Here is a 20,183-nt window from a genome sequence, read left to right as displayed (position 1 = left end):
ATTTGTCCCGGCTACATAAAACTTTGTATCGTGCCTTTTATTGTGTAAAGAAATATGCCTACAACTTGTTAATAGAAGAAATTGTGAACTTACGTGGCCCACCTTATTATCTACTTCCTCAAGAGCCAACTCGCTACTGGCAGCTAGTACCCTCGAATAATCCTGTGAAATAAAAGTGCACAACCGTTATATATATTAAAAGTAAATATACAAAGTAAATATAAAATTAATTTTAGAATAGATAAAAATTATAAAATCTATTATTTATTTTAAGCACAGCAGCTTGCATCTGCAAAACAACATGAACGTACTACAATATTATTAACAAGACACCTGAGTTTCGTAAACCGTTATATCAGTTTTAATAAAGAGATTCTATCGAGAAGGAGTACTGTATTCAATATTTTGAGAGTTTCCACGTGGAACTTACACTTGACGGCAGTGGCACGGATGACATTACCACAAACTTGATTCGCATAGGGCGGAGGGGGCGGTGGCTCAGTGGTAAAGTGCTTGTCTATAGTGCTCTGGGTCCGACGCTCGGCCAAAATAAGCTTGTCGTAAACACGTTCGTGGGTTTTCTCGGGGTACCGTTTCCTTCCGTATTTTCATTCCACCAATTGTTCCATCGTCAATCATTCGCTTGCCTCAATCACCCGTCTCGCTTAGCCTTAAGGCATAATCGAGGGACGTTAAACTGAAAGATTTCATTTCGAATAGCATAGGACTCGTTTTCTTATTTTTGCAAAGGGAGGTGCGGTTGCAGAGTAGGCTTCGACGCCACTGGGAAATAATCCCTGGAAATATATACGTACAGTAGAAGCGTTGTCATTTCTACTTTACGATTCCAAAGAAGTACAGGATAAAAGCACCAGTGGCCGTCACTGCACCAGTGCTCGTCGTTTACGTACTAAAATCCTTAAAATAAGAAAAGCACATTAAAAGGCCAGATATACACTGCTAGCTTCTTTACACCCTTTTTCACAATGTCATGTGACGTGTAACAACAGAACCCTCGGTTGAGGAATGCTTTGGGGAAAAGTAGCGAAGTGCGTAAAGCAGGAGAGTGTTCGCCTGTATAAACACATAAGCGAATCAGATATGTTTTTGGTCACATCAATTGCGAGGCTATAGATTTATTAATCTGAGTGATTGAACCACCCACTAGGAACCTGCTGAGGGAGAGGGGAGAATAAAGTGAAACGATGTCAGAAGTTTGCCAAATAATTACAGTAATTCATATAATTAACGTTTATTAATATCTAATTAATGTGTGATGTAGTGGTCAGTGATATAATTCCTTTTTTTCTTTACTCCCCAATCAGTCTTTCCCCACTTCGATTGTCATGATTTTACACCCTGGTTACATTCCTGGTGAATCATGAGCAGGGACGTGGCCAGGGAGGTGGTTCATGGGGCCCAGTCTCTCCCGAGAAAATACTACTTATAGAAGATTAGTTAGCAATTTTCACATTAATTTAAAGGTGGCAACAGTTGAAGACTAAAGCTGTGCGATATTTCGATCGAACGATTGATACTTTCAAATATAAAAATATCGATATTACAATTTTTGATCGATATATCGATACTTTTGATATTGTTTATATTTCGATGTATCAAACAAGTATCGATATTTTGTCGATATTGATTATCGATATCTAAATCCGGATATTGTAAAGCCGTATCGAACTACCTCCGAAATAAAGTTTTTGGCTACGGGTCTGATTAGTGATGCGCACGAGACGAGACGAGAACAGAATTTTCGTTACGAAATTTGAGACGAAACAGAGCACTTCCAATAAAAACAGATACAGTTTTCGAGACGAGGCATAACTTTTGCGGCACCTTTTTGAAAGAAGATAGCCTCAAATCTTGTCTCATGCGCATCCCTAGGATTTTTATATTGTTGTTACTCTTACTATTTTATAGTGTATTCTTAAGCTTAAGGTAATATATAGTGAAATTAATAGTTCAGTTAACATATTTTATTTCTCAAATTGCTTTAAAAAAGTATTACAAACATTTTAATTTTCATTCTTGAGTGTTTAAAGTGAAGTATGGTTATTAAGCTTAGTTTTTTTTTTTTTATTATTGTATTCTTAATGTGAAAGTGATATAGAGTTATCTTTTGAATTCAGTTAACATTTTTCTTTCTACAATTGCTTTTAAAGTCTGTAAAAAACATTTTTATTTTCTTTCTTGAGTGCTAAAAGTGATTACAGTTGTTAAGCTTAGTACTTGATACTCTATTCTTAACCTTAAACTGATCAACAGTTAGTTTTTGAATAAATTATATCAACTTATGTGAGTGACGGACACTGGTACAAAATCCTAACGAGCACTGGAACATTTCGATTTTGAGGTGACGGGTACTGGTGATTTTATCTTAACAAAATTGACGATTGTAATTATTATGAGGAACAATATATATATATATATATATATATATATATATATATATATATATATATATATATATATATATATATATATATATATTCTCTATGCTTAAGCAAGCCCATAGCTGCAAGGTGGACAACTTAGGCTTAGTAGCCTCACCAAAACAATCAGTTGTTTGTTTACGTAAATATAGCCCTATATTTAAAACAATGGTATAATGAAAATTTAATAACTTATTTCATTGCAAGCAATAAATAAATAAATTTTGAGTTGGTTATTGGATTGAGAGAACTTAATGTAAAATTTTAGTAAGCCTATTTCCTGCCCACACGGCTCCAAGAGAAGGTGATTGTTTTCTCTTTGCGTTCCTTTAACATGACCGCTGTATTATCGAAGAGGTTTCTATCCTTATTGATTGGACAATGATTCCTTGCGGCGCTGAAGGATGTATGAATTTAGTTATTTCTTGTGTTAGGTTGACAATGTTTTGATTTGATTTCAGTTTAGCTTCCCTATCAGCAGCAAGGCTATATGAGACGTAGAACTATAAACATAGGATCCGAACCACATGTGCTTCCGCTGGAGATCGAACCTGGGTCTCCCATGCCAGAGGCGCGCACGATAGAGATCTGCACGGTCCGGAATTTTTGTCGCGGGCCCAGCTCGGCCCGGCCCGTGGACTTATAATGTCAGGCCCGACCCGAGTCAAATGTCCGGACTCGGCCCGAGCACATGTGACAATCAAATGAGTCCGAAAAACCTCGAATTACAGAAACTTTATAATTAACGCAAAATTGTTTTTTTTTTTTTATTTAGAGCAATTAGAGGTTTAATTTTGCAGTTGTGTTAATTTTTTTTTTCAGACAGAATGGTTTGATAAATATGGTTTTACATTATATTTACAAAGTTAGGCCCGAGAATAATAGTTGTATAGTTAAAAATTTACGGGCTGAGACCTAAGTGATTTATGCTTTGTAGGCCCGAGAAGTATTTCATTTATAATGCTAATCTGACTGCACACATATTCCTTTATTCTTATTATTATTATTTTTATGGAAGTTGCAGATGGTTTGACGTTACAGATAGGTATGTTTTAGACAGATTTACGTATTCATTTTACTCGTATAATAAATTTTCATTGGAGGAACGACGTAGGGAGTGGATTCTGGAGGTTTGGAGCCCTCCGAAAGTCCGACTTTTCTCTAACATTGTAAGTTTAGTTTAACTTTAGGAATGATTTTACAAATTTTAATACGATTTATTCTCATATTGAACTTGGACCCCTCCTGAAATAAATTCCTGTGTATCTGCCTGGCTGTTAGAATTATAAGAGTCTTCAAATTGTTCAACTCCCTTGAAATGTTTTTGTTTCATTAAGGAAAATCATATTTTATGATAATAGCAGAGTTTATGTACTAAGAAGCTATAAATGTAAGGTGAACTTAAGTTACCCTGCATATAAATCTCGGTTCCTCTGTCTCAGTGTTCTAGTTACGGGCCTGCAAAAGACTCTGTACTTCAAAAAGTATCGAACCCAAACTATATGCAACAAATTATTCCATGAGAATCTTTGAGCCATGAAACCATTCTAAGGGAATCTAAAAGTTGGGGGCTAGAGCCAGGGAGACACTGAAACGGGTAGCACCTGCCCTAAATTATATTTTGCCCATTCTAAAATTGAACATTAGAGAGAATTTTTAAATTGACTTAAAATCAGATACGAAATTCTTATAACTTCAAATTATCGAATTAAATACAATTAAGCTCATTTTACTCATTTCTGTGTAAAACGATATACCTTTTAATAGATGTAGTGCCAGATATTTCCTATTGGTCTCCTCCTGTTTCAACATTTTCAAATTCAAGTAGCCTACACTATTATCTCACCATGACAAGCATTCAAAGTGTGGCGGGACCATATGCACATTAAAAAAAAAAATCCGAGGTCCATAATGTTAACAGCGAACATAAACCAACTGTAGAGACCCATTTATTTTGAGAAATGTTGAGTGTAAGAGATGTATAAAAGTAGCACTTTGTTGTATATTGATATAACTTAAAAGTTGTTTTAATATAATAATTTAAAGGAAAAACTAGTTCAATTTTAACAAATAATATGAAATAAAATACCTCGCAAAGCAACTTGTATTATTTCCCCCCCCCAAAAAAAATATATTAATTACGAGTGCCTTGTACTACGATCTGATTCCGTTAGCGCCAAGTGAAAGTTCTTTAAGTTTTACGTCCCACGGTTATGCCGGTTAGGCTAAAGGAGACGGTGATGATGAGAGATGAGTGAAATGGTGGAATGAAGAAAGTGGGAGGAAACGGGAGAACCCCGAGGAAACCCACGAGCACGGTGTTTGTCCACCACAAAGTTCACTTGGCGGGGGCTGGGATCGAACCCGGGACCCCAAGCACCAGAGGTGAACGCTCTACCATAGCGCCAAGTGAGTTTTCTGGTGGGCAAACACCGTGTAAACGGGTTTCCTTCAGATTGTCGTGGGGTCGTGATGGCTCAGTGATAGAGCGTTCACCTCTTGTGCGTGGGCTCCCAGCTCGTGCAAAGTGAACTTCGTGGAGGACAAACACCGTTTGAGTGGGTTTTCTTGAGGTTCTCCCAATTTCTTCATCCCATCGTATCTTCCATTTTTCATCATCCCTGTCTCATTTAGCCTAGCCAGCATAACTGTGGGACGTAAAACTCAAAGATTTCATTTTCCAGATTCTCCCGTTACCTCCCACTCTCTTTATTCTACCATTTCATTCATTTACCATCACCACCTTCTCCTTTAACCTCGGGATACAATCATGAGACGTTAAACTCGAGGAAAAAAAACAACAAATATTATCATTATTTCTGGAGATAATGAAACGTAACGTAAGTAAAATGAGATAAAGAGCGATCCAAGAAAATCACTAAGCTTTTTATTTACTGTAAATGCAATGTAGATATATTGCTAAACCATTTATTTTTATTCAATATTTGTATGTTAATAACGAACTTTTGTAGTCATGGATTTACGTATGTCTCGTAATATTTGTCAATATAGTATATTCTTTGATAAAGGAGCTAAAGCTGTGTTACACATTTCATAAACAATAAAGAAATAAACAAACAAACACTTTTGTAGTTTTTCTTTGTGTTTTTGTTTTTACATTACAGCCTCTTCATTCTAAGAAATCGGGTGGCTACGGGCTTCCACCTCCTGTTCTAAGATACACTATGATTACATTTCACTCTTGGGAAGGACATGTTCATTAGCAACTTGTGTCCAAGTTCAGCATCTTTACATTTTGATTTTCCTCCCCCTCCCTCCCTGAACAAAGTTTTCTAGAACAAAGCTTTTTGGAACTTATCAGAGACAAATTAATCCAAAAGTACGCTATGCATGACCAATCCATATAGTTTTTGCTGTGCTTCGATAAGTTTTATGTACTTTATAATCTGAGCCATAACGTCTGTTCGCTTTTCTAACCAAGTTCCTTTGTCGCTAAGTTGTTGGTGAAATGAAATGAAATCTTTAAGTTTTACGTCCCACGCTTATGCTAAAGGAGACGGTGATGATGGGAGATGAGTGAAATGGTGGAATGAAGAAAGTGGGAGGAAACGGGAGAACCTCGAGAAAACCCACGAGCACGGTGTTTGTCCACCACAAAGTCCACACGGCGCGAGCTGGGATCGAACCAGGGACCCCAAGTACCGAAGGTGAACACTCTACCACTGAACCACCGCGCCCCCTAAGCTGTTGATGTATATGCCTTTGGCATAAGAGATCTGGGTTCGATTCCCAGCGGAGCTCAGGTGGTCCAATTCCACGTTAATCAGTAGGTCCATGTCTCATATAGTCTTGTTGTTGAAAGGGACGCTAAACTCAAAATCAACTCAACTCGTTTTTCAAACCAGCTAAGCAGTGACGGATCTGACCGGGGGTGGCATAGGCCCCCCAGTTTTTTGAATAACTAAAATAACTTAAGCTATTATTTATATATTTTTCAAAGTTAATAGTAAACTCATGATATACCTATCATGGTTTGGATTCTAGCTGGCCCCCTCAATTTTTAACTTCTAGATCCACCACAGCAACTAGCTAGTAAATGTTAAAAAATTTAAGCAACAGTTTCAACTCATAAAAAGGAATGAAGTAAAGATTTTTTTTAAAAAAAGATATGATGGCATTGACCGGCCTTATAGGTTATATTCCATTTTCCCCACTATCTATGTGTAGGACTACAAACATATAATTATTTTATTGGATCTCCTACTACGTTCAGAAATTGGGAAGCAAAAAAAAAAAAAAAAAAAAAAACTATTATTATCTAAATTTGAGTCGTACTTACCTCCTCCTTTGAGTATCCTAAATGCGTTATCATAAGAACAGCAACAGCTAGAAATACCACCAGGGCGAAGTGATGGTAGAGTATGGATAACAAACACACAATTACGTTCAAAATTTCAGGGATATAATACATCTAGGAAGAGAAAGAAATATATTCATTGTATTGAAATACACATAAGATATAGTGTGCTGATAAAATATTGTGTGTACCGTATATTCTGGTAATAACTCATACAATATGTCTAAAAATTCAGAGGGGAGAATATATACTATTTAGCAGCTAATCGCATGGTGTAGTGGTAAGCATTCTGGCCTTTGAATCCAGCAATCGGAGTTCAAATCTCGGGAGAACCTGTAGTGTTTTTTTCTTTCCATTATACAAAGTATTGTGTGTGTTTATTCTGGTAATAATTTCTGCAATATGTCTGATAGTCGCAGGCTATAACATACAACCTTTTCCAGGTGGTCCCATGGTGTAATGGTTAGCACTCTGGACTCTGAATCTAGTGATCCGAGTTCAAATCTCGGTGGGACCTAAATTGATTTTTTCTTTCCATTATACAAAGTATTGTGTGTGTTTATTCTGGTAATAATTTCTGCGATATGTCTGATAGTCGCAGGCTATAACATACAACCTTTTCCAGGTGGTCCCGTGGTGTAATGGTTAGCACTCTGAATCCAGTGATCCGATTCATTTCGTAGTGTTTGGTTGTCAAATACCTCGCTTTCTACGTGTGAGTGTTTGTTTTCCCATTGTTTGATATAGTGAAGTTTCTATTAATTTTTTTTCAAGTTTTTTTTTTTTTTTTTTTTTTTTTTTTTTGCTTTTCTTAAGTTTTCGTTTTCTTCCTTTTGAATACTGTGCTCCATTTAAAGATGTCAACTCTCAAACGAGTAAACACTCTGAAGTTTGATTTTGGCCCTGTCTCTGAGCGACCTACGTCTCTTGTAATTCATGAGTGGTTGCATAACACCTTCGCCTTTACTGTTGATCAAGTGTTGAGTATCGAAATGGACATGTATCGTAAATGTATTTTTGTCAAATTGGTCTCTTTACATTTATGTGAAAAAATCCTTCGTGATACAAATGGTGTTGTAAAGTTTCGCGATTCACAAAGTTCATACGACATAAAAGTAACTTGGGCAAATGTTAGCATTCTAACAGTGAAACTGCATGTTACTCCCTTGGAGTTGTCACATAATGAAGTGAGGGATGTCTTTGAGAAATACGGTAAGATATATAGTATACAGGATGAACTTTATTCAGCCGACCATGTCTACCCTATACGAACAGGTACTAAGTTGATCAAAATGGAACTGAAACATGCCATCCCTTCGTTCATAAGTATTCAGAACAGTAGATATTGTGTTACCTATCCCGGTCAACAAAAGACATGCTTGCGCTGCAATTCTCTCCAACATCTACACTCCGCATGTCCACTCCGTCCTCCCCCACAGGCTGTTTCTGGTACCTTGAGTTATGCTGGACGAGTATCTGTTCCAAAGCCCTCCAATTTGACATCACCGCCGGATTTTGTTCCGAAATTTTCCCACCTTGCCCCACCTATTCTGCCACGAGGAAGTGAAGCAAGTTTACCTGCAGTGTCTCCAAAGGTTTCCGTGTCCGAAAGTTGTGTTTCCCATGTTAGTGAGCATAATACCGTAACGCCTGTGTCATCTGATATCAACAATACCAGTGATTTTCCACCCCTCATGTCTCAATGTGATGCTGATCGTGACAAAACCTTTTCATGTGATAATGAGGCTGATGAGCGCCCTTCTCTGAACAAACAACCAGGTGATATTCCGGAGGCAAAACCGCAACCTCAACGTTCAACTCCCTCTCCACTTGGCACCCCTTCAAATATGGTTACTTCCTTACCCCCTTGTCCAGAAGATTATTCCAGTACCATGATTACCGATGAAAGTGCAACCCCCATTCAACCAATCTTAGGAACTCTCAGTGCTTCGTCTCTGTCTTCCCCCGTTCTCAGTCTTCCAGCAGATGATCAAGTGCAGGACTACCCGTCTCCACGAGAAACAGTAAGAAGTGCACCCAGTTCCCCCGACCACACTAAACGTAAACGCACCAAACGACAAGAACTGAGTAAAGCCCTCTCTCAGAGAACTGATCAACAGTCTGAACATAGCGTTTCTACATGTTCCTCCGATAAAAAGTAAGTACTCTAACCTTAGGTTAGTTGTGTACAGTATACGCTTCGTGTCTGTTTCCTGTTTGTCAATTTCTTGACAACATTGAACGTTGTATGACATTTCCGTTTCCAGTAATAGTGCAGTTTGTAGAATATTTCTATTCAGCATATCGATTCTTCCTGATTTCAATAGCTTGTGTAAAATATGATGTCCTTACAAACCGATTTACATTTTTCTACAATGTTTTTCTTTTTCATCATCATGTCTATTAAAATAGCAACTATCAATATTAACAACCTGCAGTCACCTACCAAAGCATTTTCGATACGTGATTTTCTAATTCAGTCGCATATAGATGTCGCGCTATTACAGGAAGTTGGCTTAGAAAGGCTAAATCTCGGTGCAGCTTATACAGTTTATAATAATTACACCACAAATGGCACAGGTACTGCAATAGTGGTCAAGAGTGACGTAAACTTCACACCTGAAATATTTCACCCAACCGGCAGAATAATGACTGGCACGTTAGGAAGCATAAAGCTCGTAAATCTGTATTCACCATCCGGATCACAACATCGTGTAGAAAGGAATGAATTTTATGTACATGATGTTCCATCTGCCTTCTCCTCAAACACTGACCATTTTTTACTGGCTGGAGATTTCAACGCCATATTCCGTCCTGAAGACCAATCTCCTGGTTTTAACTACTGTCCTACCTTAAATGAACTGGTTAAAGGGTTTCACTTACAAGACAGCTGGCCATTGAAACGTCCACATGAACGTGGATATACTTACGTTCGGAATAATTCGGCTTCAAGAATTGACCGTATCTATTTGTCTCCCAGCCTAGCTAAAAATATTATAGACGTAGAAGTAACTCCTACCATCTTTTCTGATCATCACGCATACGCCATATCTTTGAAAATTCCTGATGTCAAAATTGAACGTGGTAGAGGATACTGGCACTTCAACACTTCCCTTCTCGCTGACACTAATTACTGTGAAGCTTTTACAGCTAAATGGCATTATTGGATGACACAACGACGACATTTTCGAACGCTCAGCGAATGGTGGCATCAATATCTGAAACCTCGTGTTTCTAGTTTTTCCAGATGGTATTCGTCAGAGAAGAGTCGAGATGATCGTAACCTATACAATTTTTATTACAGATGTTTATGTGATGCTCAACATTCAGCACTTTCTGATCGTACGCTTCTATGTACTGTTAATAAATTTAAAGCAAAACTTTTAACCATGACCAGAAACAGAATGAAAGGTGTACTTATCAGAAGTAAATCTCCTATATTCGACCTCGAAGAAGAGCCATCCCTACATCATGTTATACAGGAGTATAAGCGTGGTGCGAGTAAATTAGTAGCACGCATTCAAGATGACGAAGGGAACACATTTTCCTCTTTCCCTGAAATCAAAACAGCGTTTTACACCTAATATAGTTCCCTATTTGGTGACTGCGGCGAAGCAAACAGCCAACAACAGATTTTCCACAACCTTTCTCCAGTGCTCGATTATGATTCAGCTAGAGCGATGGACACCCCGATTTCGAAAGAAGAGGTAGAATCTGCTGTGATGAATGCCCCTTCTAACAAATCTCCTGGTCTAGATGGACTTCCAGCAGAATGGTACCAACACTTCTTCCCTTTGATAGGAGACACATTAACAGACATAGTCAATGAATATTTCAGTGATGCGCCTGTGCAAAAGTATAAATCTCCAGGAGTGACAGTCCTTATTCCCAAAGTAAATACTGCGACTTTAGTTACTGATTACCGACCCATCACACTAATGAACTCTGACTATAAAATTCTGACCCGCTGCTTGAATAACAGACTACAACCATATTTGGAATCCTTGGCAGGGCCATACCAATTTGCAAGTGTAGGAGATAGGAAAATCTATCATCTTCTGCAAGCGATTCGGGATGTAATTGCTAGTTGCCAAGCTTCCTCTAGCACTCCTGCGGTTTTATCTATTGATTTCCATCAGGCATTTGATAGAGTAAATCATGCCTATTTATGGGCGCTTCTACAAAAGTTTGGCATAGGGGAGAAATTCATCAGATGGATTCGTGTACTCTATGATGAAGCACAAACAAAACTTAAAATAAACGGATTTTTGAGTGAGCCCATAAAAATCAAACGCAGTGTCCGACAAGGCTGTCCTCTGAGCATGGCCCTTTTTATTATTTCCCTTAGTCCTCTACTCTGGCACATTGCAGCACATATACAAGGGATTTCTTTTCATAATAATGGATTAAAAGTTTGCAGTTATGCGGATGATGTGACGGTGTTCTTACGTGACCAAGAGGATCTTCATTCTGTAGAAGCATGCATTGAAGATTATGTGAATATGTCTGGAACTCTGGTAAATCGTGCAAAGACTAAAATACTGCCACTTGTACAGAACTCTTTTATCACACAAATACGAACGGTCGACCAATTGAAAATCCTTGGGATAACCTTCACGCCTCTCCTTGCTGAAACCATACAGTTAAATTACAACCAGTTAGTTAATACTGTGCGACATGTTCTCCCACTTCACAGATCCCGTCAACTCAGCTTACGGTCCAGAGTGTATTTTCTAAATGTCTTCGCATTTTCCAAACTATGGTATCTAGCCCAGATCCTACCTATGCCCTCCCACATTGCGAAACGTCTTACCAGTGTTGGGAATTGGTTTCTTTGGCACGGTCACGTCTTCAGAGTCAAATACCCATATACCTGTCTACCCACCGGACATGGAGGTTTGGGTCTTGTTCATATTGAATGTAAAGCTACTGCTTTATTCAAGTTTCGATCATTTGAAAATATTCAACACAATGTAAATTGGGTCAGCCATAGTATCTTAGCTGATTGTATCGAACGTATAGGTAAAAACTTGCCTCTACATATTAATTCAATCCCTTGTTGCTACTGGTATTTCAGAGACGTGGTTGCTGATTATATTTATATGAGTGCTGAACAACAAGCATCAATAACTTCAGTGAAGTGCTTTAATATATTGCTCCTCAACCAGCTGAACCTTGAGCCTCCTCGTATGGAACTGAAACATCCAAACAACAATTGGTCCCAGATTTGGGGCAATGTGTTTGCTCGTCACATTCCACGATCTGTTCAATCGACTTGGTACACTGTCGTCAATGAGCTTCTCCCCACGAATGCCAAGAACCACCGTCTCAAATTTAGTGACACTACTAGTTGTGTCACATGTGGTAGTGAAGATGATATTGTGCATCGCTTAATTCAATGTGGATCTGCAGCGACAATATGGCTCAAATTCCAAACAGCTGTCAGCAAAATCTGCCGTACAGTTCCTACTCTTACCACAGTACACATATTCGTTCTACCGGACTTTCACTTTTATCCTACCACTAAACTCAATTCAATTGCCTGGTTAGCAGCTCATACGATTGAATACATACTACAATCCTCAAAACTACGCTTTGTAACAGACTATCAAGATTTCTTGTGCACTCAATACAGACACTTTCCGCCCGCTAGAAAGAAAAAGCTATTTGCGAACTACCTGGACATTGTACTTTCTGAACATATTTGAAGTTCAAAAATAGCATGGTAAAATTCTACTTCTCTCCATCAAATCACGATTTTAGCGCTCTTGTATACTATTTGTCGATATCTGTGTGACACTTCTCTACTGTATAAATGCTGTAAACATTATTTGTATATTCATCCCGTAATCATGTAATACTCCTGCTGTTATAGTATATTGTATTTCATATGTAATTACTCTGTAATCCTTAAAGAACAATAAAAAAGTAGAAAAAAAAGTTCAAATCTCGGTGGGACCTAAATTGATTTTTTCTTTCCATTATACAAAGAATTGTGTGTGTTTATTCTGGTAATAATTTATGCAATATGTCTGATAGTCGCAGGCTCTAACATACAACCTTTTCCAGGTGGTCCCATGGTGTAATGGTTAGCACTCTGGACTCTGAATCCAGTGATCCGAGTTCAAATCTCGGTGGGACCTAATTGATTTTTTCTTTCCATTATACAAAGAATTGTGTGTGTTTATTCTGGTAATAATTTGTGCAATATGTTTGATAGTCGCAGGCTATAACATACAACGTTTTTCAGGTGGTCTCATGGTGTAATGGTTAGCACTCTGGACTCTGAATCCAGTGATCCGAGTTCAAATCTCGGTGGGACCTCAATTGATTTTTTCTTTCCATTATACAAAGAATTGTGTGTGTTTATTCTGGTAATAATTTGTGCAATATGTCTGATAGTCGCAGGCTATAACATACAACGTTTTTCAGGTGGTCTCATGGTGTAATGGTTAGCACTCTGGACTCTGAATCCAGCGATCCGAGTTCAAATCTCGGTGGGACCTAAATTGATTTTTTCTTTCCATTATACAAAGTATTGTGTGTTTATTCTGGTAATAATTTGTGCAATATGTCTGATAGTCGCAGGCTCTAACATACAACCTTTTCCAGGTGGTCCCATGGTGTAATGGTTAGCACTCTGGACTCTGAATCCAGTGATCCGAGTTCAAATCTCGGTGGGACCTAATTGATTTTTTCTTTCCATTATACAAAGAATTGTGTGTGTTTATTCTGGTAATAATTTGTGCAATATGTCTGATAGTCGCAGGCTATAACATACACCGTTTTTCAGGTGGTCTCATGGTGTAATGGTTAGCACTCTGGACTCTGAATCCAGTGATCCGAGTTCAAATCTCGGTGGGACCTCAATTGATTTTTTCTTTCCATTATACAAAGAATTGTGTGTGTTTATTCTGGTAATAATTTGTGCAATATGTCTGATAGTCGCAGGCTATAACATACAACGTTTTTCAGGTGGTCTCATGGTGTAATGGTTAGCACTCTGGACTCTGAATCCAGTGATCCGAGTTCAAATCTCGGTGGGACCTAAATTGATTTTTTCTTTCCATTATACAAAGAATTGTGTGTGTTTATTCTGGTAATAATTTGTGCAATATGTCTGATAGTCGCAGGCTCTAACATACAACCTTTTCCAGGTGGTCCCATGGTGTAATGGTTAGCACTCTGGACTCTGAATCCAGTGATTCGAGTTCAAATCTCGGTGGGACCTAATTGATTTTTTCTTTCCATTATACAAAGAATTGTGTGTGTTTATTCTGGTAATAATTTGTGCAATATGTCTGATAGTCGCAGGCTATAACATACAACGTTTTTCAGGTGGTCTCATGGTGTAATGGTTAGCACTCTGGACTCTGAATCCAGCGATCCGAGTTCAAATCTCGGTGGGACCTAAATTGATTTTTTCTTTCCATTATACAAAGTATTGTGTGTATATTCTGGTAATAATTCATGCAATATGTCTAAAATTCAGAGGGTAGAAAATATACTATTTAGCAGCTTGACCCTACTGGAAGCTATTTTACACAGCTTTTTGCAACTGATCTTATGGAGTGTATCAGCATTCTAAAGCTTTAGGCTGACGATCATGAAATAAAACCCATTGGTTGTTCGAGTCTCTCTGTAGAAGCAAGGATGGAATTTTAACTCGATGCGTTTGTGTTCCTGTGGATCGAGTTTCGTAGTCCAGAACAGTGGTAGAAAGAGAAAATAAGACATGAAGTTTATCTTTTCTTTTCTTTTTTTTTTTTTATAAAAGGGTGGTATAGCAGTCACCTCTGGCGAATGAGTCCCAGGTTCGATCTCAGGTACTGCCAAGTGAGCTTTGTGGTAGGTAAACACCCTGTGCGTGGATTTCTCGGGACTCTCTGTTTCCTCACACTTTTACCATTCCTTTATCATCATCCATTACATCATCACAGTCTTCCTTAGTCTCCGTGCACAATAGTGGAACGTTAAACTAATAATAATAATAATAATAATAATAATAATAATAATAATAATAATAATAATAATAATAATAATAATAATAATAGAAATGGAATCTTCCAGTTTAACGTTCCCTTCAGCCTAAGGGACACGGATGATTAAGGTAAGTGAATGATTACAAAAGAATCAGTGATATGATAATGTGGGAGGAAACAGGAGTACTCCAAGGAGACCCATGGACAAGATGTCGACTACAAAATTACTTGGCCGGAGATCGAACCAAGGACCCCATGCACCAGAAGTAAGCGCGTTATCGCTAAGCCACCGTGGCCCCTAAACTTAGAAAAGAAGAGTTCTATGTGACGTACGACGTTGTCTTCTCTCTCACACATTGACAATGTGTGCTCGCGTACTTTAAAACAAACAGCATGTTTTTATCTGTTAATAGTCCGGAGAAAAATGTAGATGATATAACTTGAATGCACCTCATATAAACTCAAAATGTATACTGAATTCCCGTTTAATTCCATAACATTTATGAAATGAAAGAAATTAACGGTAAATTTTAAATATAAACGCGCTCTAGCGTTAATAAGTACAGCCGCTTTAAAAGGGTGTGGAATAGTAGAGAAGGGTAAAGTAGACTCTAGGAAAAGTTGAGTAGAATAGGGTGAAGTTAACTTAGGGTTAGCTAAGTTTGAACCCATTTTCTTAAAATTAATCGAGTGTAGTGTCTTGTGTCTGTGTACAGATGCCAACTGGAGTGGGCATTGTAAAATTTACCCGAAATTGATTGCTTAGTTAGTTTGGACGTAATGTCACGTGTTATCATGGGGTAAAGGTGGAATAAAGCGAGCCCTGCAAGGGCTTCTGGCCCCCTTCGCTCGCTGACGCTCGTTCAGCTACATTTCGTACTGTAAGTAAGTCACCTTTTTTTAAATCAATAAAAGTGTGTGTGCAAAGTGGACTAAATATCACGTGACATTACGTCTCGATCGAATGGTGCAACTTCAATGTGAATTTAACTTCAACCTTTTGTTCATAAAAATGAAATGATGGGTTTAGTTTAATGTGTCACGCTTAACTTTGGTGACGTCAAACCACAAGTACCATTCTTATCAGGAATTAAGCTTCCAGAATATACGGTAACTAAAACACAAGTTTCGTGTATAAATGTCTGATTCCTTTAAAATATAGATATATATTTTGTGTAAAATATATTGACGCAACCTTCCGAGAAAAAAATATTAAGTTTTAGTTACCCTATTAGCCACAATATTTAAAGAAAGTTTAGATCTACATCCAAGTAACAATCAAATTATTATCTTTAAAATAAAAGTAATTATTTTATATTACTTACGTTCAGTTTGTACTTAGTTTATCATAAACAAATCCAACTTAACAATTCAGCTTTCGTCATAAAAATAATCAATTAAATAAACTTACTACATTCAAAAAAAATGAGTTACAAAAACAATTGAATATGAATAATTGTATTTTATCTTCATGATTGGGCAAGTGCTAAATTACTAGAACACATTTAAGCAGCATATTTCAAAATGGCAAAATAATATTGGAAATCTTATTCTTCTGAACAATGTTTCGTTCAGAGGGTAACAGACTGGTATTACTCTCAGAAAACTACTATTTTAAATCCTAAGGTTAAAGTATATATACTTTCCAAAATTAAGAGTGAATATTTTAATTGAATTGAATTAGAGTGACCAGTATTCCTTTCAGCAGCAAGACTATGTATGACGTGAGCTTGCACCTTAACGTGGAATCCAAATCACATGTGCTCCCACCGGGAATCGAGCTAAGGTCTCTTATGCCGCATAATAAGACTGAATAATTTACAATCACTGCTGTATTTTGAAGCTATATAGTTATTCTTTTTATTCATTTCGATGTCAACACTTCTTTACAATATTTGTTCCGAGAAGAAAGAAGAAAATACTTTAATTTCATTTGATCCGATTTACGCCGATAACGATAGGAGCTCGTATATTGCAATGTGTTATTGCTCTATACGCTTCGATAAAAATAATATACTATATTTACGTATATTACAATTTAGAGTAATTTACTGTTTAAAAACTAAGGCTCAAGGTAGGAAGAAATTTGAAAAAGTCAGTGATTTAATAGGACTGAAATTAATCATCAACAAACTGCCCTTAAAATATTCTAAAAGCGGGTCTAGGAAAATTCGGTGAAAGAAAACTCGGTGTAGGAAAATTCGGTGTACGGAAAACTCAGTGTGAGGAAAATTAGGTGTAAGATGGATTCAGTGTAATACATTTTGCATATTACCACTTACGATAACTTACGAAACTTCATATTGTGGAGGCGAAAACACCATAAAATATAACGAATAAAATGTTATTACCTATTTCAAGAAAAGCATTTTTTTTTTTTTTTTTTTGCTTTGAGTTCGATATCTCTTGCATGTGTTTTGTGGGGGTAGGCCTACTGTAATTAGTTTTCATCACACAATGAATCTGACACATATATACAGTATATGCAAGATGCAAAAATGTGATCAAAAAAAGTCTTACAAGGGAATGGTCCGACGAGTCCGAGTTGAACGAAATTTCGAATATATACTACTAGGAGATCGTTGAATAACGTGAGAATAGTCATTGAATAAACTTTTGAGTACTTTACAAGATATACAGGGTGATGCAAAACAATGCAACATAAAGACAACTATGTAGTCTGAGTCCGTGTTAGACGATCATGTAAGCTGATTTCAATGTGTATGCCGAATTACAGCCTGACATGCATGGCAAGCGAAGTTGACAAGCAGGGCACCGCCTGCCGCACGCGAACATGTGAGTTAGGCTGTTTGTTTTACTAAACTTTGTCCATTACTGTTTGCTTTACAGTCGCTGGAACCCGGTCTCCGTTTTAATGCTGACCTTCCACTGTGCTACAGCAACTGGTAAATGGTGCGATTTCAAGGAGATTTGTCCTCAACGAATCGTGCCTCTTTTCAGAATCTCAACATTGTCCTCTCTTTCCCCTTTAATTTTTATGTGAAACCCCCTTCCTCTAAGGAAGATTTTTCTGCGACGCCACTGCGTTCCTCATTATAGATGCTCATATTAATTTTGCATCCACTTTTGGGCTTTCATCGTTTTATATCGGTACAATACAGAATGCTTCTAGTACCTTACTTTTGTGTCGCCCTGTATATCTCGTAAAGTACGCAAATGTGAATCAAATAACTATTCCCACGTTATTCACCAATCTCCAATTAATATTTATACAATATTTTGTCGAACTCGCACTCGGATTAAATAGTAGTCTTATGTTGCATTCTGTTTTGCATCACCCTGTATATCACGTAAAGTACGCCAAACCGAATCGAATTACTGTTCCCACGTTATTCACCGACCTCCAATTACTATATATACGCAATTTTGTCCCAACTCGGACTCGTCAGGTTGGGATCATTCCCTTGTTAGTGGAATGGGCAGTATAAAGGAGGATGGTTTATAAGATGATATAGTTCTAAAAATAATTTACTTCTGCTCCAATCAAACACTTCAGCTTGTTTGCCTTAAGTTAAAGTAAACAAGTACTGCAACCCTATTGGGTCCTTATTGACTTCTCCTCCAATCAGGCATAGATTCTTTAGTTGAGGCATTTATTTTTACACCTTTGAATAATATATGATAAATAAAGAAACTATGTCGTTTTCCAAGAATTTAGATTTAAATATTTATTTATAAAATAGACACAAAATCTTTAGAACATTTTTGAAAAATTTGGAATTTGCAATTTTACTCGTAAAGTAACCTACATTTATTTTTGGAAGTAGAAAATTCTACGAGATACCCTCTAAAGCAACATAAAAACTTAAGTTTTAAATTTAATGTCGATTGGTAGCGATGGTCGCTTCGCTAAATCACACGAACGGACATCGAAAAACAACTTTCTCGTCATGTAAGGGCCGTGAAATGTTAAAATCCGTCGAAATCTCGAATTCAGATTATTTCACGAACATTATTTTTAATTCCTTATAGTAGACAGTAAAAGTACGTTCTATACAAAGTTTGAACTTAAAACTATTACGCTCCTTTATTCTCAAACTTAAGTTCCTAATAGATCCTGTGATCTAATACAATGAATCCTTTTTACACCTAGCATTCCTCACACCGAATTTTCCGTATACCAAATTTTCCGTGTACCGAATTTTCTTACACCAAGTTTTCCTACACCGAATTTTTCTGCTCTCCTCGTGAGCATGTGTATAATGGCCGTTCAGATGTTTATTTTCTTAGAACTAAATCATTAGAAAAAGTGAAGTGTTTGTGCTTTACATAAAAATAAATAAAAAATAAAAATAAATTAAAAAAGCATTAACTATTTCTCATGTAAATTTTCATTTTCAGCATTCATAATGTATTAAACTAAAAGGTTAACTAATCTTCGTGTGAGGTAACATTTAAAGTTCTGACTGACTGACTGGATGAACAACATCTTCTAGAAAGAAGTTCTGACTGACTGACTGGATGAACATCTTCTAGAAAGAAGTTCTGACTGATTGACTGGATGAACATCTTCTAGAAAGAAGCTCTGACTGACTAACAGGATGAACATCTTCTAGAAAGAAGTTCTGACTAACTGACTGGATGAACAATAATTTCTAGAAAGAAGTTATGATTGATTGACTGGATGAACAATATCTATTAAATAGAAAAAGTTCTGACTGATTGACTGGATGAACATTATCTAGAAAGTTCTTACTGACTGACTGGATGAAGAACATTTTCTAGAAAGAAGTTCTGATTGACTGAATAGAGGAACATCTTTAGAAAGAAGTCTCATTGACTGACTGAATTAACAATATCTTCTAGAAAGAAGTTCTGATTAACTAACTGAATGGATGAACATCTTCAGAAAGAAGTCTCATTGACTGAATGAATGAACAACATCTTCTAGAAAGAAGTTCTGGCTGATTGACTGCATGAACATCTTTTAGAAAGAAGTTCTGACTGACTGAGTGACTGGATGAACAACACTTGTAGAAAGAAATTCTGACTGACTGGATGAATAAGATCTTCTAGAAAAAAGTTCTAACTGACTGACTGGATGAACAACATCTAGAAGTTTTGGAAACCGTCCTGGACTTCGATCAAGATCCAATAACTGATCTGACGTTTTACGATTATCGTGGCAGGTCCATTTTTCATCAAAAGCGACAATCTAATACAGGACACTTTTCCCTACACTCAGACTACTGCATATCTTCAGACGGCGATTCTGGTTCATTGGTGTCAATTCGAGTGGCACTACGAGTCCACCTTTTCACCTTTTGCCGATTGCACAGAAATACCGAACAACAGAGATGTATGTTTAACTTGTTTGCAATAGCACGAACAATTTTCCGAGGGATTCGTTCCAAAGCGTTCCTTAGAAGCTCATCCGAACATGATGTTAATCGATGTTCAGGAGATCAATTTTGCAATGCT

General features: G+C 37.1%; 1 protein-coding gene and 9 non-coding genes across 11 annotated transcripts in view; 9 read left to right on the top strand and 1 right to left on the bottom strand.

Annotated features, from left to right (window-relative positions):
• Positions 1-16,208, bottom strand: part of LOC145685779 (uncharacterized) — a 55,574-nt gene extending 39,366 nt beyond the window's left edge. The window contains exons 1-3 of one of the 2 annotated variants that reach the window (XM_081758302.1): positions 16,067-16,208; positions 6,742-6,873; positions 94-162 (exon numbers count right to left, since the gene is read on the bottom strand). In XM_081758302.1, coding sequence (XP_081614428.1) covers positions 94-162; positions 6,742-6,873 — 201 coding nt within the window. In that variant the 5' untranslated portion in view covers positions 16,067-16,208. The remainder of the gene's footprint in view (positions 1-93; positions 163-6,741; positions 6,874-16,066) is intronic. The other variant, XM_081758303.1, reaches the window with a different exon arrangement.
• On the top strand, positions 7,205-7,276 carry TRNAQ-CUG (transfer RNA glutamine (anticodon CUG)). Its single transcript has one exon. It is a non-coding gene; the product is annotated as a tRNA-Gln (tRNA).
• Positions 12,831-12,902, top strand: TRNAQ-CUG (transfer RNA glutamine (anticodon CUG)). The gene has a single exon. It is a non-coding gene; the product is annotated as a tRNA-Gln (tRNA).
• TRNAQ-CUG (transfer RNA glutamine (anticodon CUG)) lies at positions 13,012-13,083 on the top strand. Its single transcript has one exon. It is a non-coding gene; the product is annotated as a tRNA-Gln (tRNA).
• Positions 13,194-13,265, top strand: TRNAQ-CUG (transfer RNA glutamine (anticodon CUG)). The gene has a single exon. It is a non-coding gene; the product is annotated as a tRNA-Gln (tRNA).
• Positions 13,374-13,445, top strand: TRNAQ-CUG (transfer RNA glutamine (anticodon CUG)). Its single transcript has one exon. It is a non-coding gene; the product is annotated as a tRNA-Gln (tRNA).
• TRNAQ-CUG (transfer RNA glutamine (anticodon CUG)) lies at positions 13,555-13,626 on the top strand. The gene has a single exon. It is a non-coding gene; the product is annotated as a tRNA-Gln (tRNA).
• TRNAQ-CUG (transfer RNA glutamine (anticodon CUG)) lies at positions 13,737-13,808 on the top strand. The gene has a single exon. It is a non-coding gene; the product is annotated as a tRNA-Gln (tRNA).
• TRNAQ-CUG (transfer RNA glutamine (anticodon CUG)) lies at positions 13,919-13,990 on the top strand. Its single transcript has one exon. It is a non-coding gene; the product is annotated as a tRNA-Gln (tRNA).
• Positions 14,100-14,171, top strand: TRNAQ-CUG (transfer RNA glutamine (anticodon CUG)). Its single transcript has one exon. It is a non-coding gene; the product is annotated as a tRNA-Gln (tRNA).
• Positions 16,209-20,183: the final 3,975 nt, after the last annotated feature.

The sequence above is a fragment of the Thermobia domestica genome, chromosome 5 (assembly GCF_964235325.1).
Source record: "Thermobia domestica chromosome 5, izTheDome1.hap1.1, whole genome shotgun sequence".
Lineage (NCBI taxonomy): Eukaryota > Metazoa > Arthropoda > Insecta > Zygentoma > Lepismatidae > Thermobia > Thermobia domestica.
The sequence above is the reverse complement of the archived record's forward strand: the minus strand, read 5'-3'. Positions and strand labels throughout refer to the sequence as shown.